We start from the raw sequence: 26,787 nt of genomic DNA, 5'->3' as shown, positions 1-26,787 counted from the left end.
TTACATACCTTTCTATCAAAGTTATCTGACTTTATCAAGATGAATTTGTTCTCACACAGTTTAACTCGGAGTTCTTGTCATATTTTATTACCATTTTCTAAACTATAGTGAATAAACTGTGATAATGTGAGAAAATGTTGAAGGTTTTTTAATACATTTTGGTTTGACTGTGTGTGTATATATATATATATATATATATATATATATATATATATATATATATATATATATATATATATATATATATACTCCCCATCTGCAAAGAGAGTTAAATTCTATAACTGGATAAATAGCCGGACTTCTATAACTAAAGGGTTGATTACAGTATAATTGGTATGTGCATTTGCTTTAACTTTAAACATCACTTACCACTTCAAGACAAAAACTGACTGACAGTGTGTCATACCTAATAATTATAGATGTCTCTGGCAAACCTCACAACACTGTTGGAAACATTCTTCAGGATGTTGTGCAATGCAACAATAAAAATATTTTGTACAAGCCTTTGCGTATGCACCCAATAATTCCTACTGTAAATGTGTGTGAATTTCAGCCCAGTGACGTACAGACGAACAGTGGAAATATGTAATCTTTCAGCAGATGAGACATTCAGTGTGAAGCCTTCTGCAAGATGAGTGTAATTAGCACCTCATAGGTGATGACGTGCTTCCCTTAAAGACAAAAAGCCTAAGATGACTAATGGTAGGCTGATGAGATATGGTTAAGCCTTGGACATGTTCTAAACATAGTCTGGGATGTTTGTGACACATATGGAAACATGCATAAATCAAAGATCTTGTAATGTTTTACATTTCTTATTATCAATGTTGAAAACAGAGGTTCTGCTTAATATTTTTGTGGAAACCAGGGATTTTTTAGGCTCCCTTGATGAACAAGTTCAAAAGCACAGTGTGTATTTCAATTATAACTTGTTTGTAACAATGTAAACCTCTTTACTGTCACTTCTTATCAACTTTAATGTATCCTTGCAGACCCAAAACCTTTGAGGGTATTTCTCTGCTATATATACATATACATAAACACACATATTACACAATCATTTTTTATTCAGTTTATTCAATAAGGTCAAGATGCTCTACAGCAATCTTGAAAAAACTTCAAGATTTTAATCTGAAGGAATCATTTGCCTGCAATATTTAATACTTCATATACTAAGTGATGTAACAACCACAATTTGACTGATGTATTAAAGATGGCATTTACAACAGAGCAGTATTTTCCTTTCAGTGAGATGTCTCCGTGGTAACTGGCAGGGCTGAAACCACACCCATTGCCTTAAGGCAGCACTGACAAGTTTGTGCTACAGTTGTCAGTTGGCTGTTGTCAGGGTGGGGATGTCAAAGCCCTAAAATTACAGATGTCTCCGCCTCAGGCCAACAGAGCATAAATCAAGGGAGTGAGTCTCTCCACATTCCCGCTAATGACCTCACGAGACTGTGGAGGTGGGAGGGATGTTTAAAAAAAGGAAGGTGCTCAGCATAAAGAATCATTCTGCTAAAAAAATAGAATGAACATCTAAAATGAATGATTTACTCACCATGTGTTTTGTAAATCATTCATGTGACTTAATTTCTTCTGTCAAATACAAGAGATGTTTATAGCAGAATAATGCCATTATTTCCAACACAATGAAAGGTGACCATAGCTGTCAAGCAAGATTGTCATTGATCAACAACTAAAATTTTAGTCTCTCAGTTTTCGAATATAATCATATGGACTAATTATATTATGTTTCATTGGTATTTTTTTTTTTGGAGCTTGACAGCCCCTGGTCCCCATTCACTTTCATTTAATGGAAATGAGCAGCATGAACATTTTTCAAAGCTTCTTCTTTTGTGTTCCTCGGAAGAAAGAAAATCACGCAGGTTTGGAACATAACAAATGATGGCAGAATTAACATTTTTGGAGTAACTATTGCATTAAAATAATGATATATTCTTTACATAAAGATATACATTTCATATTTGAAAAAAAAAAAGTCAAATGGATTTTATCTGATAGACAGGCTTATACAAATGCACTGCCAACAGGAATCCTCTCAAAGATGCATCATGGGTTGAGTCCAGTGTCATACACACCGTTTCCCAACTCCACGTTCGCTTTCTGCCTCACACACAGTCATCTTACACTCGAACCCGACTAAACTCCTCGTTTATGACTGCTCAAACCTCCTTACAGCCGACAAATTTCATTTTGCCCAGGCAAATCCTATTGCATATTATCCTGTACATTGCATTAGGCCCCTAATCTCTCCTTTCTCTTCCCTCGCTCCATACTGGCGTGGAAGGAAAAAAAAGCGGCTCCTGATTAACCCACTTACGGCAGTAAATAAATGGCGTGCGGAGTTGTACGCGCCAGATTTAATTATGAGAGAAAGAACAGAAATACACACAATAACGACCAACATTACAATAATGGTGTGCTTATAGAATTTATTTAGCCATATAAAAATGACCCACAAATCTGAATGAATGACCAAAAAAGCTGATTCTGAGAGAAATAAAATGTTAAAATGACATAAAAGGGAATTTGAGTGCAATAATAATGTATTATGGAAAGATTACCTCTATAAACAATTATCAACATGCCAAATCTGTACTCTCTGTGCTGTGAATGTCACATGAATCCCATATTGCTTTTGGTTTCCCATCTTTTCTTTGCTTCAAACCTAAAATCACAACAACAAAAAATTAATTGAAAGTGACAAACTTGAGTTAAAATCAAGAATTAAAAAAAAAAAAAAAACAATGCAAAGAAAGCAATCAAAGCAGATTATTTTGGAATGCAAACGAAATCTGTATATCGTGGCTACTTCTAACTCACAGTATTCAATGTGCATTTAGAGTCTGACCAAAGGGATAAGCAGAATCCGCATACTCATTAGAAAGCTCTAGTGAATACACATGAGTTAACACATAGTCCAGGAAAGAAGGGACATTTAAAGTGTGAAATGCAGAGTGACTTAATGAAACTGCAGAGTATCAGCACTGGGGACAGATAGAAGAAGAAGAAAAAAAAAACACAACAAACCCCCAAGCGATTTGCTTCCTCCTTTTTTGGGCTGCCCGGGAAGCCTCCGCTTCCTGTTTGGTGCTAGCGAAGTCACGGCAATCGGCGGCTTGTGCGATTTTCACGGCCAGCTATTGAGAAGGAGACAGAGACAAGCTCCATTAGCTGGAGAAAATCAGTCTGCCTGGCAAACCTCACCAACACTGCCAGTGCGTCAAGGTGGAGCTCGAAGAATGCCTCCGGTTCATATCTTCATCACTGCAAGGATGGCGTATCCCGCACGGACATGCTCAAGCTTCAAAAATTAAAAAAAGAATTTGTGGTTCATAGATAGAAGTAGGACACCCAACCCTGCGTTCCACCACTCAGCGTGGATGTGCATAATTAATGTTATTATCTCATATACTTAATCTGTTCATCTAAAGAGGACCTTTAATTCTGAAAATTGCAGTGCACGCACTTAGGATGGCAAAATGAATGGAGGAGGGCAAGAGGCACATGTCGGCGGTATCAGTGAGGGGAAATGTGTGTGGTGTGGCTAGATTAATTCCAATAGCCAGAGTGACACAGAGGGCTCAGGAAACAAAAGGAGAGTCCGGGCCTCTTCCATCACTCCAGGGATGGGTTTATTATTGGACCGCAAGAAACTTTGATAAACACTTGGAACAAATCACAACCCCCTTTTTTTTTTTTACCAACTGCCTTTCTCTCGCCGCCTCCGTTTTTTTCGGGAGGGGTAATTCTTTAGAACAGTGAAAGAACACAATCAGAGGGAACACACACAAAAAAAACCTCAATTGGTAATGAGGAAATGTGCCACCATTTCCAGGCTCGAAAAAACCTGGAGAGAGCAAGAGAGTGGAAAAAAAATGTTTCAATTATAATTAAGTGGGATAAACTTTATTAGAAAGACTGAAACTAAAATATCTCCTAATGCATGCTGGGATTAGGCAGGTCAGAGCGAGCAGGAAGGAGAAATTAAACTCTAAAGGCTTTTTATCGCCATATTTCAGGAACCAAGGGTGTAAAATGTTCTAATTTGGGATACATTAAAAGCCATAAAGGTCTTTCAAAAAGATTAATGGTACTTTGCTTGGATTTAAGATAAGGCCTTTAGCAGGCTGAGAGAGCGGGGTTCCGGCTGGGCCCTCGAGGCATTCATCTATACAGGCACTTGGAAGATTTGTAAAGGCGTCTGCATAACCTGAAGCTAACACACTATGACAGTTTTTTAAAATCCTTGCCATTTTTTTGGAGGTTTTAAGAGCCATAAATCATGTTTTCTAGCAAGACAGCGCAGAGAGGGAAGTTATAATGGGTGATCATGCCCGTGTTTAGAGCAGATCCGCTCGCAGATAATTCACACCAGGGTGTTTTTAGAGAGGCGCATTTAAGCAGAATAGGTGCTAAAGCTATCACGGCCAGAAAAGGATAAACATGACAATGTCATTGGTAAAAAGCAGGCATTTCCACACAACAAAATGGGAGGATGACAAATGGCTTCTGAGGTTTAAATCTTGAGATTTATCTGTGTTTTCGACACAAGGATTACCCACATTAACCTGCGCTCCAGCTTTAACCAAATTTTGCCCCCATCACCAAAATGAAGCCCCCCCCTCCCCTTCGCTCTTCCGGCTGGGACTCCCCAATTTTCACACACATTACTATATTCAAAGCATTAAATGTCTTAATTTTTTTATTTATTTTTTATCAGTCCAGTCTACAATCCACGATTGTCTTTACCGGGGCTCGACATTAATGTCAAGCAAGTTACCTAGGAGACAGAGCAGATCAAAGAGACAAAAAAGGGGGGGGGGGGGAGCTCTCAAATGTCTGATTAATCAAGCCTTGCAAACAGCTTATTTCTTTTAGCCTGCATGCAAGTATGAAAATGAGATTCGGAGCGCAGTACATTGTGCAGATTTGTTCATTCTTATCAGAACAAAGCCGGCGGCAGCTTATTTCATGGATCACTGGCACTGTCATCAGTGTAGCGCAGAGCAGGTGACAGCACTTCTTTCTGTGGCAAGAACAAAATTAGCAAAAAGTCGGCACAAATTAGCCTCTCATATTTTCCGTAATATGACATTATTTTTCATTTACTTTTTTGATCCACTTTTCATGATTTTCCCTCCTTTTCATCCTTATCCCCCCCTCCTTTTCCCTCTCGTGTGACTTAGTGCCAAATCCTTTCACATCAAATGCGGGCACAGAGGAAAAATGCAGGGCAGGAAAAAAAGGAATGAAAATCACAATCCAAAAAAAGGGGGGAAAAGTGGGCTTGGGGGGGTCTTGGGGATAACATACACAACAAAAAGAGCTTGTGCTCTTTGTTCTAGGTAGTCACACTAAACCTTCCCATATTTCCGAAAGAATTACAGTCAGTGCATTTCCATTGTCGTTTACCTCTCTTCTCTCCTCTTTAAAAGGCATTGTGTGCCATTTACGCCAGTCCACAGCAAAGCCTTATTCAGTGCTGGGCTTATTTAGCGCCATTAATGATGTGACCTTTGAAAGGTCTGCGAGGGGTGAATTCATTCTGCTCAGCCCTGTAACTGCAACATGGGGCCACTAGGTGGGTTAAGTCAACAGTGGTGCAGTCCCCACTTGGTGTTGTATAGTAGATCACTGACTGCCACAGTGGCTGCTGTAAAGTGGACAAAAACATTCATGCGAAATAAATGCAGTCCGCATAAATTCACAATGCTAATCCGTCACCTAATGGCAGGGCATTTCTTTCATGTTTGAGCCTTCCACAAATATATGACAATAAAAGTTGCAAACTATATTAGAGCAGACAAAGCTCTGAAATATATAATGATATTATTTAGTGATAATATCTTGGAAAAAATAGCTTTAAAATAAATAAGTTTGGCTAAATTTCTATCTTGCAGCGGTTAAAAATAGGTTTTAAATTAATTCTGGAGCTTGCATCTATAACCCAGGCTTTCTCACTCGCACCCACATACCGAAAAAGCAAGGATTGCAAACAATTAAAACTCCTACAGTTGTAAACAGGTTTATACAGTAGCTGTTAAACATAACATTCACCCTGTAAAATAAGTGACACATACACACACCTTAATGCCAAAATAACATGGCCATAGTTGACTAAAGCTGTTTGTGTGTGGTTTGTTTTTGGACTTTAGCCGGCCAGATAGTACTTACTAAATTAAATTAACTACTTACACGAGAATATAACAAAACCATATAAAGTGGCACATTTTTGGTGCATAGTGAAAATTTAAAGGGATAGTTCACCTAAAAATGACAATTCTGTCATCGTTTACTCACCCTCAATTTGTTCCAAACCTGTATGAATTTCTTTCTTCTGCTGAACACAGAAGAAGATATTTTTGAAGAATGTGTTGACAGTAGCCACTGACTTCCATATTATTCATATTTATCCATACTCGGAGTCTGGAAGTCAACGGCTCCTGTGTTTCCACATTCCTTCTTCGGTGTTCAGTAGAAAAAAGAAAAACATACATGTTTGGAACAACTTCAGGGTGAGTAGATTATGTCAATTTTCATTTTTGGGTTCACTAAAACCATACATCACCATAAATGTGCCACTTTATATGGAAGTGGAACCCATAAATTACCAATATCATACATTGAGAACTAGTTACATTTTCTTACAAACACTTTTTTGCCTTCTCCAAGTCAAATATCCCCAATAGATCAATAATATCATTGTAATTATGTTCTGTCATGCCAAACGCGTCCAGTTAGAACAGATTGAAAGAGTCATGGCTTGCATTAAAACAATACCAAGGGAAATCTCATGGAAACCATAGCATTGACTGAATGAAACGAAACAGGCCACACTCCCGTGACAATACCCGGTGTCATCTACACTAAAGCGGAGAAGACGAAATCCTCTCAACAAAAGTGACATGTTGAGAGTCCTACACTTGATATCCTTGTATATAGTGAAAGATCCAGTTAACATAGCTTATCAGTCTCAAGGGGGTGGTGGGGGAAATAAGACAAGGAGTTCCTGTAATCTTGCCACCAACTTGACAAACAGCATTACAAGACATACAGAGAAGCAGCCTCTCTGAGGGGGATCTAGTTGGAAAAGCTCTCGGTATAATGCGCTTCTCTATGTTTCAGCCCCAATAATCTGATTCCAGATACATAAGACTGTCATCTTCAGGGAACAAGGGAGTGGAAAAAAGTCTGAAAGTTCGCTGGCTTTGTGCGCATTTCATTATCTTCCCTCTTCTGAGCAGGCAAGGCTTATTAGCAAGCTTTGAACTCACACTTACAATAATGTGCCATCAACAGTTTTATAAGCTAATTAGAAAAACAGTTTAATTAATGACTGACTGGCAATAAAATGGCAATCAGGAAAAAAAAGGAAACGAGGGTGCTAAGCTTCCACTACCACCAATTAAGGGCTAATTACAAACAAATTATATATGTGTTTTGCTGTGGGCTTTAATTCGAAAAAAATGGCTTTAATTAAAAGAGAAAACATGCTAATTAATTAAACAGCACAAAAAAAAAATCTACATTGAAAAGTATGCTTTGTCTATCAAGTAATTAATGAAATACAATAATCCAAATGAGATTCCCCAGCATTTGATAAAAGCTTAGGACCCATTTCAAAACCCATTTCAAAATTAATGGGCAAAAATTTAATGTGAGTCATCTACAGATATAATAAAAAGTTCATTCTGTGATAAATTGCTAATACTGAAAGAAAATGGAACAAAGAGGAGAGTTTTTGCTTAGCAGTTTTCTTGTTGCCAGAGGGGCCCGCACAGGAGGAAGAGGCAGTCTGGGGTTTCGTTACAGATTGGGTGTTATAGACGGAGAAAAGGGCTAAAAATACCTAATCATGCTGCTTTCGAAATCAGGAGAAAGACGTTAAGATGATTAATAATTGAGTGAAAAAATAAATAGATAGACATACATTATGTTTAATGCACTAAGGCTTAACAGCCTGTACAAAAGCCAACTAACTTCCTTCACAAAAGCTGTCAAACTAGTGCATTTTAATTGGATTGGTGTCTACCATTGACTTTGACCTAACTGCAATACTGGCACTTCAAATAGCATGGCACCCCTGTAAAGAACAAACTTTCAGAGAACTTTTTCGAGATCTGTCTGTTCGTAGTTACTGAGACACCGTATTAAAAACGCATATTAGGACAAAAGCCCAGCTGATTGCTCTGAGATGAAGGCTGATAACAGGAAATAGCAATGCAACACATTTAATAGGTGTACCGATCATAATACAGCCACCGCTAATGCATAATATTCGCTGTGATGCAAAAGAAATGTGAGCATCTATTAACTCACATACTGAAGAATACATGTGTTCTCGAACTCCCGTTCACTCCCCCGACTTTATCTATTTGCGCCCCCTCTAACAACTTCTTTTCAGACTATGTCTCCTTTTAATCATTTTCATATTTTCTGACTCCTGGAGAACTTGAAATGGACGCAGTACCCCCCACCGCTCGAGACTAGAAAGTCTACGTTTTGAAGTGGTAATGCGGAGCTAATATTTGTGATCAGGGCAGAGAAAAACTGTAGGAAATAATAAAGTGTGACAGTCCTTTGTTTAGCACTGAGACTCAAACTGCAGCTCTTGTTATTAAAATGTGCTTATAGGAGGCTAAATTAAACCCCTTAAAAATAAGTTGACGCAAGTAATTCATTCTGAAAAAAGCTGTTCAAAATCAAAACAAAACAACAACAAAAATGAATCTAATAGATCACAACAGAAACATTTCCAAACAGTCACAGCTTTGCCATAATCTTTAAAAGGTAATCTAAAGTGTTGAATTTTTTTTTTTAAATAAAATTATATTTCAAGGTATTATATTGGGGTCCTAAAATCGGACACCTGAAACTCTTCCAACAATGTACATAGGCCGATGTCCTTTGGGAAGGTGGCAAAACATGTACTTTATATTGTTAATAAAGCCAAATATTCAACACTCTAAAAAAAATAAGGGTTCCAAAAGAGGGGTTTCACAGCGAAACCATAAACAAACCATTCTTAAAAACCAACCACTTTTTTCTTAGTGTGAATAATAATATAATTAATTATCTAAAGAACCTTTTGATAAATTAAAAGGTTCTATGGATCTTAAATGTTCTTCATGGAACCATCAATGCCAATACGAACCTTTAAGAGTGTATCTTTTAATGTCAGTTAGTTTTGGACTAGTACATGTGTCTTTTTTGTTAGAGGATATGCTGTTTAGGATTTGATAATACTGTATTTAATTCTAATCAATTAAAAAGCTTTCACATTTTACAAATTCATAAAACACTTAAAAGTTAAACCTTCTACAGAATATTTTAATACACTTTCATGAAATGAAAATCTCAAAGAACCCTTTGCTATCCACATTGTGTTTAAACACTTGGACAAAGATGAAAGCCAACATAACACACACATTTTAGGATAACATGAAAGAAGGTTTTAACGAATTGCTTTAATTTGCAGATGAAAGGAAACATGGAAAATATCATATATGAAAAAAGCTAAACAAGGAAACAACCAATAAGTTGTCTTTCAAAACAGCTGATTTTTGATATATAAAAAACATAAAACTTTTGATTTGAGAAAAAAATTATGAATAAATGGTTTATGACCAATAAAATATCTCTGGTCCATGCATAAGTTATAGAGATCATTCTCGAGGACAAAAACAAAGGGCTCAAAAAAATATCACAAGAGCTTTAGTATATCACCGTCTCATCAACTTCTAAACCCTTTAATTTAACGCTGTATTAGCATGTAAACATATTACAGAACGTATGATGTTTCATAGAGCAGTAGACACAAATATTATTAGAACCTTGAAATTGAGGCTTGCCACAGCTGGGATTATTGACTGTTCTCTGCATTATTTCAAACAGCTGTCTGCAACCACATTTATCCTGGGCAGAGCGCTCTGTGGCCGCACGGAGCGCTGTGATAATGAATACTAGCTGGATTAGAAATGAGGGCATAAAATGCTTCACTAATACCCAAATTGCCCCTGAGGACCGTTGAAAAGGGGCAACATATTTCCCTGTTTATCTATTTGTGTTTAGTTCACTGGAAGTGTTGCATGATAGTAGGTTGTCTAGTGATTAAATCCTTTCAATCAAAAAATAAAAATAGCACATTGAGCTTTGGTGTTCATATGGGCCATGTACGTTCAAATCTGGCTTGCAACTTTCAAATCCTTTTCCTCCTTTTTAATCTTCTATCATTTTTTGTTCCTTCTCCATTTCCCTCTAAACAGAAGTGAAAGGCCAAATTTTGAATAAACAGCTAAAACTAAACTACTGTTCAAAAGATAGTGGTCATTATTTTTCTTAAATTAGATTTTTTTCTGAGCGTTTCTTAATTCAACAAGGATGCTTTAAACTGTTTAAAAGTGAGAGTAAAATATATTTATAATGTTACAAATATATGTATATTGATTTCAAATAAATGCTATTCTTTTGAACTTCCTATTTATTGAAGAAGAAAAAAAACAGTTTTCACAAAATTATTAAGCCGCACAACTGTTTTCAGCATTAATAATAATTTTAAAAAAACTGGAGCACCAAATCAGCATGTGAGACCCTGGACCACAAAACCAGTCATAAGGGTCAATTTCTGAAATAATCTGAAAAAATAATCTGAAAGCTGAATAAATAAGCTTTCCATTGGGTGTATGGTTTGTTAGGAGCGAATATTTGGCTGAGATACGGCTATTTGAAAATCGGGAATCTTAGGGTGCAAAAAAATCTAAACATTGAAAATAAAAAAATAAAAATAAATCACCTTTAAAGTTTTCCAAATGAAGTCCTTTGCAATGCATATTACTTATAATAATACATTTTTATATTTTTTTGGTAGGAAATTTACAAAATATCTTCATGGAACAGGAGCTTTACTTAATATCCTAATGATTTTTGGCTCAAATCAATAATTTTGACTCATACAATGTATTGTTGGATAATGCCACAAATATACCCGTGCAACTTATGACTGGTTTTGTGGTCCAGTTGTCACATATTAGCATGATTTCTGAAGGATCATGTGACACTGAAGACTGAAGTAATGGCTGCTGAAAATCCAGTTTTGTAATCACAGGAATATTTTTTTTTTTTTTTTTTAAGTATAACAATATTTCACAATATTGCAGTTTTACTGTCTTTTTGATCATATAAATGGAGCCTTGTGAGAATAAAAGACTTTTAAGATTACTGACCCCAAACTTTTGAACAGTATTTTAGCTACGTTGGCACACATGCAGGCATAAAGTAGGGCTACAATAACAAATGGTGCAACTCCTATACCTTCAAATGATCTTCCATATGTGCAACCTACCCTCTCATTGCACGAACTACAGGAGAATGAGGTTACCATTAACATGGCTGATGAAACTTTGAAAACAAAGAACATGCAAGTGTCATCTTATCTTGGCATGTTCACAAAAACATATTCCATACCTACAACTCACTGAGGGATGGTGAATCAATCAATAGAGCATAAGGGACATGTCCAGCAGATGACAAATGCACATTACCTGGTGAAAACTGTAATATACAGTCTTTAGTGGAGAACAAATAAAGCAGCTAACAGTGGCATTACTGCGCAGCGACTGCCAGTGTTCTGTCAGAGGCAGACCTCAGCTGTCTGGCTGAGCGAGAGATTCGAGACTGCTAAGTCTGCTCAAATCCACTGATGCTCTAAGAAGCTTTCTGTGACAACATGGTCCTGGTAAGTCAATCAAAGAGGAAAGCCATGCAGTTTGTGTTTGTGTTTTTACCTGCAAGCCATGGCAAACTAATAACGCAGCCAGCTATAATTACTATACCAGTGTTATTTGATAAGAGGCACTAACCTTAAACATTTCAGTGCTGTCATTTGCAAGCATTTAGACAGCATGATGGCATCTCTGAAATTCTTTAGCTGCTTTTGAAGTCTAGATAAACTCTCTGTGAAGGAATGCTTAAATCTGCCATTCTTAGCCAAACAAAAGAACAAAGGCGAGGGCTGATACAGCCGTGTGGCATCACAATGAAGCCCATGTAATGATGAAATGTTTCCGAGAATGGTTTCCAAAGAAACCGTTATGTCTCCGTCTACCTGGGAAAGAAAAAGATAAAACCACAGAGATACTCCAGAGATAAGCGTAAGTGGCATCTGTATGGATTACAGCGTAAAGACTCTCAAAAGAAAATTGCCTATAAACCAAGGGCCTGTTGTTGGCATTACTGAGCTATTTAATGCTTGTTCCCATGGCGCTACGCTTGTTAGGAGCATGATTATCACCTTGCTTTGAACTGATTCAAATCAACATTCAACAGCATCACAATATGATTTCATTAGTGCGGAGTAAATGGTGTCATTTTCGCATTTACACCGAGAGAAACAGAAGCTGTAATTGATTACGTAGGAAACTAATATTTGAGGTTAACACGATTAACACTGCTCCTCCCAATTAGATGGATGGGAGAGCTTTATCGAAGCATGACCTGAGACTGTTTTATCCACAATAAAACTATAAAATTAATCTTAATAGAAAATTAATTATTGAAGAAACTGAAAGATACATTTAAAAACACCAAAGCCAGGAATAAATGCAACTGCAGTACGGCAATAAACCGTAAAAGAAAATAATTATCACAAAAAGGATTTGCAGAATGAGTCCCACTAACCATTTAGTACACCTAAATATAAAGTTATTAACAGAAGATTAATTACCACTTTATGCAATATGTCGTAATGCAAATGCATGATGAAATATAGCTGGTTCATTGTGTGCATGCAGACTGACACCTGCTATAAAAATCTGCCTGACAACATAGTATTATAAGCAAGAAAGAAAGAAAGAAAGAAAGAAAGAAAGAAAGAAAGAAAGAAAGAAAGAAAGAAAGAAAGAAAGAAAGGCTTTTCACACTTGAAATAGTTAACCCTGGTTCATTAATAAATCCCGGGTTTGCGGAATCCTGGGTTATCTTGGTTCACATTTCACACTGCTCATAATTTACCCAGGGTTAACAATTAACCCTGGGTATTCATGCGCTGACGTTTCACACTGTACATTCCTAAACCCTGGGTTAAGGGAAGAATTAATAAAAAGGTAGATGAAATACTCTTCTTCATGTCAATTTACACGTTTTCCATCTCCATTTGACATTTTTCCCATTAAAGGCTGAAACGACTGTTTATACATCATGTATCGTTTATGTATTACTATTCGTACTAGAAAGAAAGAACAAAAGAACAAAAAGAAAGAAAAATAATGAATGAACGAAAGAAAGCAAGCAAACAAGAAAGAAAAAGAACAAATGAAAGAATGAACGGAAGACCAAATGAAAAAAACAAACAAACAAACAGACAAAGAACAAACAAAAGAAAGAAAAATAATTAATGAATGAAAGAAAGAAAAAACAAAAGAAAGAAAACAAGAATGCAAGAAAGAAAGAATGAACAAAAGAAAAAGAACGAAAAAGCGAACAAGAACAAAAGAAAAAGAAAAAGAACGAACAAGCGAACAAGAACAAACGAAAGAAAGAAACAAAAACAAACAAAAGAAAGAAAAAGAATGAATGAATGAAAGAAAGAAAGAAAAAGAACAAACAAAAGAAAGAAAACAAGAAAGAAAGAATGAATGAATGAATGAATGAATGAATGAATGAATGAATGAATGAATGAATGAATGAATGAATGAATGAATGAATGAATGAATGAATGAATGAATGAATGAATGAATGATCAAAAGAAAAAGAAAGAACAAACGAATAAACGAAAGAAAGAAATGAACGAATGAAAGAAAAAGAACGAACAAGAACGAACGAAAGAAAGAAGATGAATGAAAGGAAAAGAACAAACAAAAGAAAGAAAACAAGAATGCAAGAAAGAAAGAAAGAAAGAAAGAATGAATGAACAAAAGAAAAAGAAAGAACAAATGAAAGAAAACAAGAATACAGGAAATAAAGAATGACCAAAAGAAAAAGAAAGAACAAACAAATAAACGAAAAAGAAATGAACGAATGAATGAAAGAAAAAGAAAGAACAAGCGAACAAGAACGAACAAAGAAACAAAAGAAAGAAGATGAATGAAAGGAAAAGAACAAACAAAAGAAAGAACAAAAGAAAGAAAAAAGCAAGCAAGAAAGAAAGAAAGAAACAATGAATGAACAAACAAAAGAAATAGAAAGAATGAACAAGAAAGTACGAACAAGAAAGTACGAACAAGAACGAACGAATAAACGAACAAACGAAAGAAAGAAATTGAACGAACAAAACAAAAAGAACAACCAAAAGAAAGAAAACAAGAACGCAAGAATGCAAGAAAGAAACAATGAATGAATGAACAAAAGAAAATGAACAAATGAAAGAAAAAGAACGGAAAAAAGAAAGAAAGAACGAACGAACAAACAAAAGAATGAATGAACCAAAGAGAAAAAAAAGAAAGAAAGAAAGAAAGAAAGAATGAATGAAAGAAAGAAAGAATGAATTCGCACAATTGTTCTTTTGTCAAAGCACTTCTGTATTAAAAACACTTGGTTTGTGGAGTGGAGTGACTGAAGAAACAAAAATCACGTTTGCAAAAGAATCATGTTTTCTTTGAAAATGTTTAGAAGTCACCACATGTATGGGTACGTGGACTGGAAGCACACAGCCAAATCTTTTCTGTGCTAAACGGTTTAAGGTCGACAGTGAACATCAATTCCATGCAGTAATGCTGGAATCAAAGCCTAGGCCGGAATTTAGTGGAATGCATTTCAGATTCCATTGAATCAAAGTTGCGAGTCTTAAAAATATTGCCCGCTATGATTGCCCCAACTTCAGAAAAGTTGAATGTCTTTTTAACTGCAATTACAGCTGTGCGAATGTTACATTTTCTGCCAAATTAGCTTGGAAGCGCTTGATCCTACGTACACTCCTAAAATGTGTCTTTTTAAAACTGCAGGCACTGTATTTAGGTATGAGCCCACTTCAAAGGTGTAAAACTGGCACCTTGAAAATGTTTTAGCGCTCGGGTTGAAAGCATTGTAGCCTTCATTAAAAGGCAGAACCGTACGTTCTATAGACACTGCCGCACTTCAAACTGGGGGAGGGCTTTCCATTAACTTTACTGTAAAAGGGTTGCAAGACTTTCTGCCCAAGTGTGTGTGTGTGTGTGTTTGTAGCCTCTGTCTTTGCAGGCAAAATGGCCACAGACCCATTAGCTCAATTTGTCACAGTTGGCGCGCCCCCCGAGATGGCTTATCTGGGCAACATACCTCTCGAGTAGCAAGTCTGTCACTCAGTTCTTCTGCCTTCCCATAGTCCCCTTCAGCGATGGCACTCTCAATGCTCTTTTCCAGGCCTGACTGAAGATGAGAAGGAGGGAAATAAAATGAAGTGATTTTCAAATAGAAATAGAAGGACGAGAAGAAAAATCAAAGAGTAACTTAAAAACTCCCCCAGGCACTCTTTTTAATATGACTGCCATTACAACAAATATGTAGATTTCCTCTCGTAAATGAAAATCGTTGGTTGATTAAATATTAGGCAAAAAAATCTGTCTAGCCACAGGAGGTTACCAAACATAAATGTTGGTCTTTAATTAGATATTTGCATCAAAGCAGCAGGACTGATGGGAGCAGAGCTCCCGGATCTTCAGCAGACAACCCCCCCCCCCCCCCCCCCCCCCCCCAAAAAAAAGACAACATTCTCATTTTCTAGCATTTCGCTAACTCTAGACGTGTTTGTTCCTCCTTATGGTCAAAAAACATGAAAACCTAGCAATACATACATAATGCAATACATACTTCAATAATGTTTAACTACCTGACGTAATATATTCCTCAGCTAACGTATATTCCATACTGTGATTTCAGGAACGGTCATATAATATTCATTCTGCTTAGGTAAACATTTCAGAGGGACTGTTCCAATCAGCCTCACTCACAACTCCATTAAAATGTATTTTCACAGCATACGCTCAGCCCTTTAATAATGTTTAATCCAAAATAGATATAGCCTTTGAAAGTGAGGGAAAATGGAGCAGCAGAGCTGTCTAAATTAACAGGACAACTGGATATATATATAATCAAAACAATATTTTAACTCGCTAATGCAAAATTACTTGAGCTCAACATTAAACGATATGGACAATTGAATTAGCAGCGTTTTCCTACTTAAAACAAATTACATTTGCCAACATTCTGCTTACATGACGATTTATGAATTAAAATAACTGCAAAAAAATGTTTGGAGTTAATGCTGCAGAATGATAAGTAATATGCATTAGTGCAAAAATGGCTTGAAGTTACAAATGAATTAGTTCTGTTTACAAAGCTTTGCACTTAAAGAGACTTATTTATAGAAAATTTAATCAGGAAATTCCTGCATGACGAAATTAAATTATGAGCCAATGTACAAAGTCAGCTTTCTTGAATCCTTTTCTCACATATTCTGCTCTCAGTCTCATCTCACGAGGAACAGACCGAAATCATACACTGCATAAAGACATATTATTGCTTTAAATGAAGCAAACCTAACCTGTGCACAGACACCACAGGAAGGCTGTGACCATGTCTTAGACATTGGGGAGGACCAACGTTTTGTTTATTGTGCGTGGGGAAGGGTATTGGTCTTATTGGTCTATTTAAAGGAATGAAATTATTAAAGGATTAAAAGGGATTTAAGGAAACAAAGAAAAAGAAATAAGAACGGTAAAAGTTCCAGTTCTATTTTAGTTATGAAGTAAACTATTTGCAAATAATATATATTATATATGGACCAGACGAAAATAAGAATATATATATATATTCTTATTTTCGTCTGCCTAATATGTAAAAATGCTAAACGTTTTTCTTGTCACGTCAAATTCAGTTATGATTTACATAAATGTCATATTTTCGATTCAAAACGGTGAAATTTCATGAAAAAATGTCAAGTCGTTTGCATCGCTCCAGATTACTGTTGGTCGCTGAGCGTTTTTATCGTAAAACAGTTGTCAAATATTAAATGTTTAGCTACTTACATCTTACTCTTTCACTGCTATAACTAAAGTGTCACGTTGAAATTCGCACTAACAGTAAGCCACGCCTTCTTTGATTTGATTGGCCATCTCACTCATCCTGACAGTGTAACAGCTACAGTGACATAAACTGTGTTGATAAGGTGAATTTTGTGGAATAAATGCCTGTTTACAAATATGTTTAGTTTTTTATGCAGAGGAAGTAAAGCAATAGTTTATATTACAGCACAATGCAGCCATTACGTGCACGCTCCTAAATCCTAATATGATTTTAAACTAAAATAATATAGATTATAATAGATTTTGAATGGTTTAATGGCTCTTTAATTACTTATATGCACTGTAAAAGTAAAGTATTTTTCCTTAAAAAAAATTTTTTTAAATCATATTTTTTAGTTTATCTGTTAGAAAATCGGAAATGTTTTTTTTTTAAATCATGACTTGAGATTAATTTATTACCAAAGATTAAAATTATTTAAAAAATAAACGCTATAATCAGATATTTATTCTAAAAATCCAAACATTTAGAATAATAATCCAATAAATTCACATTCCATAAATGTTTAAACAGTGTAAAGAAGTTTCATATTTCAAAATTTCACAAAAAGTCAAAAGTTCCACTAACAGAATGAGCACACATGTTAAATAAAGTATTTGTTTGTGATATAACCAATACGGAAGTGCTACGCAACAAACAACTCTACGAAACTAAGATTCTACAGCAACATTTTTACCAAAACGCAAAGGAGGGTAATACTAAAAACAGGTCCATTTACAGAAGACTAATGAAGGCGTATGCTGTTTTTATTATATTCTTTATGCAGTTCTATGTATGATGCCCTTTCAGCTTCTGAGTGGGGAAAATCTTAATGTCATATTTGTTACACAAGCTGTCCAGTGTATTTGATTTGCAAGCGTTCTCCTCCCTATCACTGAATTACAGCATTACAGAGAGCTCCTGACTCCATTGTAAGGTGGCTTTCAATGGAGAAATCCACCTCATATAAGAAATATTAAACACCAACCAGAACAGACAGTGCAGCTACATCCTCATGTCAAGATTAAGGTAATCTCATCATTAAATATAATATGATCTATTCTGTTATGCTCAGTGTCATGTGGAAGAAAGGACGCCTCCTCACTCTGTCTTTCACATTTGATAGAGGAAACAATTACGAGTTACACATACAGTCGACAGAGAACAGAGCGAGGCAGTGGGATAAAAATGCTTTCAGCATCAGAGTGGAATTAGGACACCCACAGAGTGGTAGAGGAAGATGGTGGAAATCATTGTTACCATGAGAGGAGGTCTGCTACAAGGAGGAGGTTTGAGTCTATCATTGATGCCAAAATACTGCGTGAGCTCCTTCCAGTGCTCCTCCCGTTTCTCTTCAGGCTCCCTGGGTATAGACACAGAATGACAAGTCTTTCTGTTATTATTATTATTATTATTCACTCCAGGACTAGCATGTATACTTTGTGAGATTCAATTACTTCTGTACACATCCTTTTCTGCTCTAACTGGTGAGTTACAGAGCCAGTTCGGTATATATGTATGCTTAGTGAAATAGGCAGGAGGTTTCAAATATGAAGAATTTTGTACTTAGATGAGACATGTTCTATTTGTTCCCCTTGAGACTGGAATACACTACACAACGTTTAAAATTTAAATAGATTTTAAAACACTAAGCGCCATACAGACTACCACACACTACCAGACTTTTCAAGTCGTTCTGAACAACAAACTCACGCCGAAACATGCGTCATGTTGCTAAAATACACATGACAAATGAAAACAATCGCTGTGTCCGAAAATTAAATACTTTCATACTATATAGTATTCAAAATCAATACGGCAATTCTGCAAAAGTAGTATGTATGGAAAACAGTAGGCGAAAAGTACCCGGACGACTTATTACTTCCAATGAAATTCTGAAGTGTGCATTTGATGGACACTTCACCATCCCATGAAGCCATGGGAGATGATTTATGAATGGCAGTGAAGCAACGCAACTGACGCTGGTAGGTCACATAACAGTAATAACATAGGTCCAAATTTCATTCATACTACCCATATTCATATTATATAAAAAGTACTTTTTTAACTATCATGAAGTGCATTCAAATTCAAATGTAGTACATACTCAGACAGTATGTGATTTTTCAGATGCACCGAATGTGTTCTAAAATCAGATCAAAATATCAGTTTGATACTGTCCAACTGGACGGATTCATAGTCTGAAACTTAAAAAATCCTGTGCCCGTCATACATGATGCAAAAAGTTGTGTAGTGTATTATAGAGTAATGTAATATTCCTTGCATCAGTCAGTGAGCAAATAAAACATTTCAAAAACAGAGGCAGACAGTAGTGAAGTATTTTTACTTTCTTAGTACATTTTTCAAGTATATGTACTTTATCAGAGTTTTTCTTTGAAAAACCTTTACTTCACTACATTCCAAAGCATAATATTGTACTTTTTACTGCACTACATTTCGTAAATAAAAGTTGTTGTTTTTTTTTACCTTTAATACTTAATTACATTAAAATGTAGTACTTTCTAGTACTCAAGTAAAACTTTGAATTACGTTTACTTGAGTAAAAGTCAGAGCAGTGTAGTCAAATCTTTTGATCATTTAAAATATAATAGGCCTTTGTTGACTACATTCCAAATAAAATAAACTACAAAAAAATATATTTCCTTTGCTCTGTCACATAGGCCTACCTGAAGCTCATTCATTATGCCGCTAATAATGCGGGCTATTATGTCCTTTTGTCCTCTCAGGTGATCTCCAGCATTATTCATTAGCTATCACGCCTCCTCACATATTGGCTTTGTGAAGAAAAACTGTCTTACAAATTGTAAATGAATATATTGTTTTATGTGAATGAGTAGGCTCAATGATTCTCACATCAGTTTAAAGGAAAAACTCTATGCAAATACACGCAGGAGTCAAAAGTCTTGTGAACACATATCTATTGTGTGTTTTGAGGCCTTAATTTAAAAACAAAGTTTTTAGTTTTTTCAAAAACCGTGCATAAACATTTTTCTCTCAAAAATACAAGCATATACATACATGTTGCTCACACACGTAGCCCAGTTTGTGCTGAAAACAGTGTAATTACACTTTTACCATTAATGTGTCTATAAGCAACTGAAAAAAACACAAATCTAAGAGCATGTCAAAACTTCTAAAGAGCCCCAAAAGAGCTCAGATTCCAGAGGGGGTTAAGAATTAAATGATATTCAATATGAAACATAGTGCAGTAAAAAGTACAACATTATGCTTTGGAATGTTGTGAAGTAAAAGTTTTCCAAAGAAAAACACTTTTGAAAAATGTACTTAAGCAGAGTAAAAATACTTCACTACTGTCCACCTCTGTTTAGAACTATATTTGAATTGATGCATTCCTTCACCACTGAAAAGCAAATGAAGTCAAAGTTTGTTAAGCCTAAGGACATGTTTTTCAGCTTCAAGTTGTTTATACATGTTCCTCTCATAGTCTTGCTTATGACCTGCTGACTAATGTACTGATGTTTTGTTTGAATGGTCTATTTTGGACATCATGTCCATAAATGTCCACTATACCTTTTCTGCTCAGTGTCGCAATTCTGTGTCCCACCTGTTTGAGGTATAAAAACCAAAATATGTTCATTCAATGTGTCTGAAAAGGTATGTACATGCATTAAGGCATATTGATTAGAAAGCATGAAATTGTGTTGTGCATCTCCGCAAGTAGAGTGGATGTGGATTATATTAGTTCTACTGTAGTAAATCCTACTGGACATCCAACAAGCTAAGTGTTTGGCATCATTGTGATTGCATTGCATGGGAAATTACTTGTGCATTTTTATTTTTGCATGGAAATGTTGAATAAATGAAATGCTATAAACCACAACAGAAATAGTATAGGAGAAGGGCACTGGTAGATAATGAGAAAACAACTTGACCTTTCTTGTGACGCCTTTTCCTTTGCCGTTTTGTTTGTGGTTGCTTCATTCTCTGATCATCTTTTGCTCTTTGGAGATCTTTGAACCTCTGCAATAGCAATAACAATAACAAAACAAAAACAGTGCTGTCAATCAGTGATACTGACATAATGATATTAAAATAAATGCTGACTGAAATGAATGCAACTTGTTTTGTTTATACTGTAGTGTTTGTAAGTATGTTGCACGATTCAATCTACAATACATACTTTGATCACTGCATGATCTGCACTCTCTGGCAACATAACTGCATACATGCATAACTTCAGTCAGTCCACGTACTTGCCATTTATCAAAGGAAACTCCAGGAAGACAATCATCCCCAGAAGCATCATCATTGTGTAAATCAGTTTTTGTCTCATTACATTCGCCCTGTACAAAAACTGAATGTGGCTCTGTGCCTGACTCAAGTGAGAGGTGCTCGTCTGTCTCTCCTTGCCTATTTTCTGGTGGTAGTCCTTCATCAGCATCATCAGAGCTCAGGTCAGCCTCAGTGAGACCCGGCGGCAGAAGTCCACTGTACATATTAAATCTGGCGAATCGTCAAAAACGCAACTATCGCAGACTTCTGCATTATTCTGTCACAAAACGGAGGTGATTTATGTATAAAGCAAATATACTGTTAAATGAGACGGATGAAATAACGACATTACAATATATCCGCGCATTACACCAATAACTTGCCTTCTGTATTTCCGCGTTTTGAACATAGAGCTTCCTTATTGGATCGGCGGAAGAGCGAACGCTGTAACAGAAATGCTGATTTGTCACATTAATCTCATTATGAAACTGGATCCTTCCTTTTACAAAATAAGATGCTGTTCTGTGTTATGAATAATAGCTCACGACTTATATTTTTTGTTAATTCGTCTATTTCTGTATAATAATAATTATTATTATTATAATTAGTAGTAGTATTTTTACTATTACTACTCAATGATTTACTGTATTTACTGATTTATTGTATCATCTTTATCCAATTGCTTTTCTTTTGTTATATAAATAAATAAATAGTTAAAAATCGAAAGTAAGTAGATGGTGGGTGGATAAATGTGCCATGGACCTTTTTTTAGCCATGAATAAATTGCCAAATTAAAATGTCACAAGTCATTAAAGCTGCAGTCCGTAACTTTTTTAAGTAAATTTTGGAGCAAGTACATACCAGCTAGTGTTCAGTAGCTACTATCGCTTACCTTAGCTTGATTTACAATGGTAAGCTTGTAATAAGGTTTTAAATTTAAGTGGTACTGGTGGATTTCCGCGGGAAATTCAAGCATATCTTTGCGTCATTATGTCACATCTGTACACATAAGGTGTCCCGGCTAGTAGGCTATATTGCGTGTGAGGATGTTGGAGGTGGAGATTTATAGTCTTTTCTCACAGCACTTGATATAATTAAACTTATCAATTTGATGGCGGATCCAGAAAGGTTCAAACGACAATCACCAGTTACAACTGGAGATTCACCCGTTGTAAAATGCTAAAGACTTCGGACTTTCGGGGTGCGTCTCAGTCAGCGCCCTAGTTCAGTAGTCCCTAGTTCAATAGTCTCCCTAGTTCAGAAGTAGAAAATTATATATTATACTTTATTCCCCTTAAACTTTGAGAGGTTTGTTATTTCTGGTTTTGAAAATTATAAATATAACCTTACAACCTATTAAATCATATCTATTACTCATAGCCTCGTTTTCATGAAAAATTAAATATGGCTTCTAGCCTGAATAAGGTTGACCAAAAATATTCCTAATGAAAATACTATGCAGTAGCAACAAACTTTAAGGTAAGAATGAGTAAACTTATTGAAACATTGTTGTAAGTCAGTTCAGTTATGAAAAATATGTAGGCTATATTTTTCACTTTTCAATTTTTAACAAATGGCATACTAAAACACAATTGCTCATGTTTTCCAGAGTGATAAGAATGCTCTTATATGAGCAATGTCTCCCAATTTATTCAGACAGCTGAGGGCATCACCACATTATCATTCAAATGATTAGCATGCTAATCTTGTTTAGCCTGTGGCACTGGCAGACGAAAAACACTGATGCTTAAATTGCTTATTTATATCAAATAACATCAGTTTTCTGTTTTGTTGCTAAATAGGGGTGGGCTTTGTGCCTAATTGCAAAACCACCTATTTACTTAAATGATTTATTTAGTGTGCACAGATTCTGAGGCAACAAGCTCATTTGTATTGTCATGATGTCATAAATTTTCATCAATATAATTTCTGCTTGATATGCCTCCAGCGGGGGTGCCACTAGTTTTGAATGTGCCCAGCAATTTATCTCCCCTGCTCTCTCATTTGCTCTCTCTCTCTCTCTCTCTCTCTCTCTCTCTCTCTCTCTCTCTCTCTCTCTCTCTCTCTCTCTCTCTCTCTCTCTCTCTCTCTCTCTCTCTCTCTCTCTCTCTCTCTCTCTCTCATAGGTCCCTTCCCCACTCTCTATCTTTCTCTCTATGTACGTATTTTCTATAACCTGTAGTGAGTGAGCAATGCTCCTCGTTTGTGCTCATTGCTGCTTTAGTCGAGTTTACTGAGTTGGTCTTCTTTAAGTATTTATTGATAAAATTTGGCTCTATTGGCCTTTTTTAACCCTGTAAAGCTTGATATGAAATACTTACTTTACTTACTTACGCCTATTACCTAGCCTGACAAGCCAGACCCACATCAAGATGTTGGGTCTGGGAACACACCATTGGCAGGGCTCAATCCGAGGGGCGGGATAAACGGTTGTCCTCTGCATGCAATAGGATAGTGCTCCAACCAACCAGAGCAATGAAGAAAATTAAGCGGAGCTAGTTGATAGATAAAACCTTCGCCGTATCCGGTCTGCAAAACTCTGAACACATCTTCCTTTTTTAACAATGACTTCAGTGCCGTTCTTTGTTCTTTTCTCAAAGAAAAGCTTAACTCCAAGTCTTCCAGAGTCGCGGCCAAAGCTGATTCGAAAGACCGCTGTTCACCAGCTTCTTTATTTACAAGTAGTACGCGGAATCGCCGCAACTCTGTCGTCATCATGTTAAGCCCGCCCTCCGACTCTATACACGATGTGATTGGCCTGACCAGAGTTTGGTTTTTCCAGCTCGCAAGCCAACGGGTAGTTGCTAGACGACCCTGGCTGCCAATTACATTTGCTGCCGCTAGGGTACGTCTAGATTTCTAGGCTACCTATTACCCCTACTGGGGCATAGGCCACCGACAAGGGTTCTCCAGGCATCCCGGTCCTGGGCCAGTCTCTCCAGCTATCCCCAAGTGCGGCCTGTACTCTTGACATCGGCGTCCAGGTCTCGACGCCAGCTGTTTTGAGGTCAGCCTCTATTTCGTTTCCCTTGGGGGTTCCATGTAAAGGCTTGCCTAGTGATGTTGAAAGCCGGTTTACGAAGAGTGTGTCCTAACCATCTCCAGCGACGTTGGATAATCTCTCCGTCTGCTGGTTTTTGGCTTGTGCGCTGCCAGAGTTCCTGGTTGCTGATGGTATCAGGCCCTCTGATCTGGAGAATGCGCCGCAGACATGTGTTGATAAATATCTTTTTGGTGGTGGTTACAGTGGTTCTTCATGTTTCAGCGCCATAGAGCAGAACTGACTTCACGTTTGTGTTAAACACCCTGATTTTTTTTTTTTTGATGGACAAGTCTCTTGAGATCCAGATATTCTTTAGTTGGAGAAAAGCTGTCCTTGCCAACCCTCGCTTTCACATCGGCGTCGGATCCACCCTGTTTATTGACGATGCTGCCAAGGTATGTGAAGTTGTCCACATCCTCTAGCATTTCCCCTTCCAGCACGATGGTTGATGTGTTGGTTGTGTTGACCTTCAGTACCTTGCTCTTTCCTTTGTGGATGTTGAGGCGAAGGTGAGTGGAGTTTTCTGCCATGATGCTGGTCTTTTCCTGCATCTGCTGCTGGGTATGGGAGAGAAGGGCCAAGTCATCCGCAAAGTCGAGGTCATCCAGTTGGTTCCATAGAGTCCACTGGATGCTTGGATTTCTGTGTGGACGTTTTCATGAACCAGTCGATAGCCAGTTCGTGAAAAAATGGCGACAATGTAACGGAGGCCAGCTAGTAGTCGCTGTGCGAGTAAACCTCCCTCCTCTGATCTCAATAGACGCTCTAGCGACTGACGCTAAGGGTTGCAGCCTTTAGCCTCCTTGTTAGACCGTCCGACTCATGCCGGCAGACCCGGGTTCGAGTCCCGCTTGGAGCGGGCGGTTTGAACAGGAGGGGTTACAACAACAAACAGCCCTGCCTCACTCCTGTTTATACCAGGAAGGCGTCAGTGAGTTGACCGCTGTGGACCACTCTGCAAGTCAGTTACTCGTAGGAGTTCTTGATGATGTTGGTGATTTTCTCCAGCACCCTGTAATGTCTAAGCAGCCCCCAAAGTGATGCCCTGTCCACGCTATCAAAATATGATATGAAATAACAGTAAGAAAAATCAAATTTTACTGAACCTTTAGACAAAATCTAATAAAAGAAAGCATATGCATTTTATGTTTTTCGTGTGTGTTTTATGCATCGTATTTGGTATATCAAGCTTTTATGGCGAATATACGAGTATGACATAGTGAGAAAATGGAGCTCATGCACTAAATATCTCAGTTTTATACAGAGACCCAAACTGAGCTGAAGTGCAATTTGGTGCAGATCCGGATATTTATATGACCAAAACGTATGACGAAATTTTGATAGGTTGATATAGCCTACTAAAAATGTATTAAAAATATAGATTTTCATCAAAGTTTAGAGGCCTTAGAAAATCATGTATCAAATATGATACTGTAGGCTTGGGGTTAAATAGGCCCTACATGTTTGTATTCTTAAAAACATAAATTCCATCCAACATCAAGAACTTATAAATATGATATGATAGGGCTTAAGTCACCAAGATATATTAAATGTCACTCTACACAGCCCATATCCTCGCCATTGCAAACTGATACCACCCACCCACAGTTAATACCAATTTAATTATATATGTGACAACTCGATGTCAAGGACAACTAGAACTTTCAAAGGTAATTTGGTGATGTAATATATCACTGAGGCTGCTGTGGAGTTACTAGTGTCAACATTTTTATGATTATTATTATTTCATTACAAGACATGTTTCTCTTCCTACACTGGCACTTTTGTTCAGTTGGGCTCCAGATCATTATTTCTGTCATTTATTGTACTGATTTAGAGTTTGTTGTTTAAAACTTGGAAACCCTCATTAAGTTTTGGTTACAGTGGAAAAGAGGTGGTAAGTGTGGTGAGAGAAACGAATCATCTCAAAGTCTTAATTATTAGTATCTTACTGCGACAGGCTGTTTTTTCCCCGAAACAGCCAGCCGAGTTGAGCCTCAAATGAGCAAGCGCAGGTCTGAGGAAATAGTAATAATTTTAAGTCATCTGGATCTGGCTTGGGGTGGCAGAATTCATTAGAGAAGATTAGCTGAGTGTGTACAAAGTAAATGAGATATCTAATACTAGCCAACACGGAGGTCCAGGGATTCCTCATTTAGCTCCGAATATGAGAAACCATGTTAAGAGGCGATTATGTATAGCTTGACTTCTGCACTGGCTATATGCCTGCTTTCCGTGCATTTGGCCCGATGGTGTGCTCTCATATTTAATGACCCTTGACTTTTTAGCCTCCATGTGTATCCAGTGTACAAGCCATTACCAATAACGTCCAACGGCGCACCACGAGGGAGGAGGAAGAGAAGGGTGACACCCAGATGAGATTATTCACCGTTAGCCTGACAGGGCAGCCAGCTGAATTGTTTTTGAGAGAGAAG

The 26,787-nt window shown here is 36.8% G+C and overlaps 1 protein-coding gene and 1 long non-coding RNA gene across 2 annotated transcripts in view; one reads left to right on the top strand and one right to left on the bottom strand.

Annotated features, from left to right (window-relative positions):
• The window catches only part of LOC307142248, a 673,051-nt gene that overhangs the window by 96,741 nt on the left and 549,523 nt on the right, over nt 1–26,787 (top strand). The window lies entirely within an intron of this gene.
• Nucleotides 1,052–21,724, bottom strand: fam204a (family with sequence similarity 204 member A). Its single transcript, XM_079843017.1, has 7 exons — nt 21,291–21,724; nt 20,970–21,057; nt 20,608–20,641; nt 18,316–18,418; nt 15,274–15,363; nt 3,052–3,161; nt 1,052–2,689 (listed from the first exon to the last, which is right to left on the bottom strand). The coding sequence occupies exons 1-7, from the start codon at nt 21,531–21,533 to the stop codon at nt 2,638–2,640; spliced, it is 720 nt and encodes a 239-aa protein (XP_079699143.1). The 5' UTR covers nt 21,534–21,724; the 3' UTR covers nt 1,052–2,637.

The sequence above is a fragment of the Gobio gobio genome (genome assembly GCF_949357685.1).
Source record: "Gobio gobio genome assembly, chromosome: 18".
NCBI classification, from domain to species: domain Eukaryota; kingdom Metazoa; phylum Chordata; class Actinopteri; order Cypriniformes; family Gobionidae; genus Gobio; species Gobio gobio.
The sequence above is the reverse complement of the archived record's forward strand: the minus strand, read 5'-3'. Positions and strand labels throughout refer to the sequence as shown.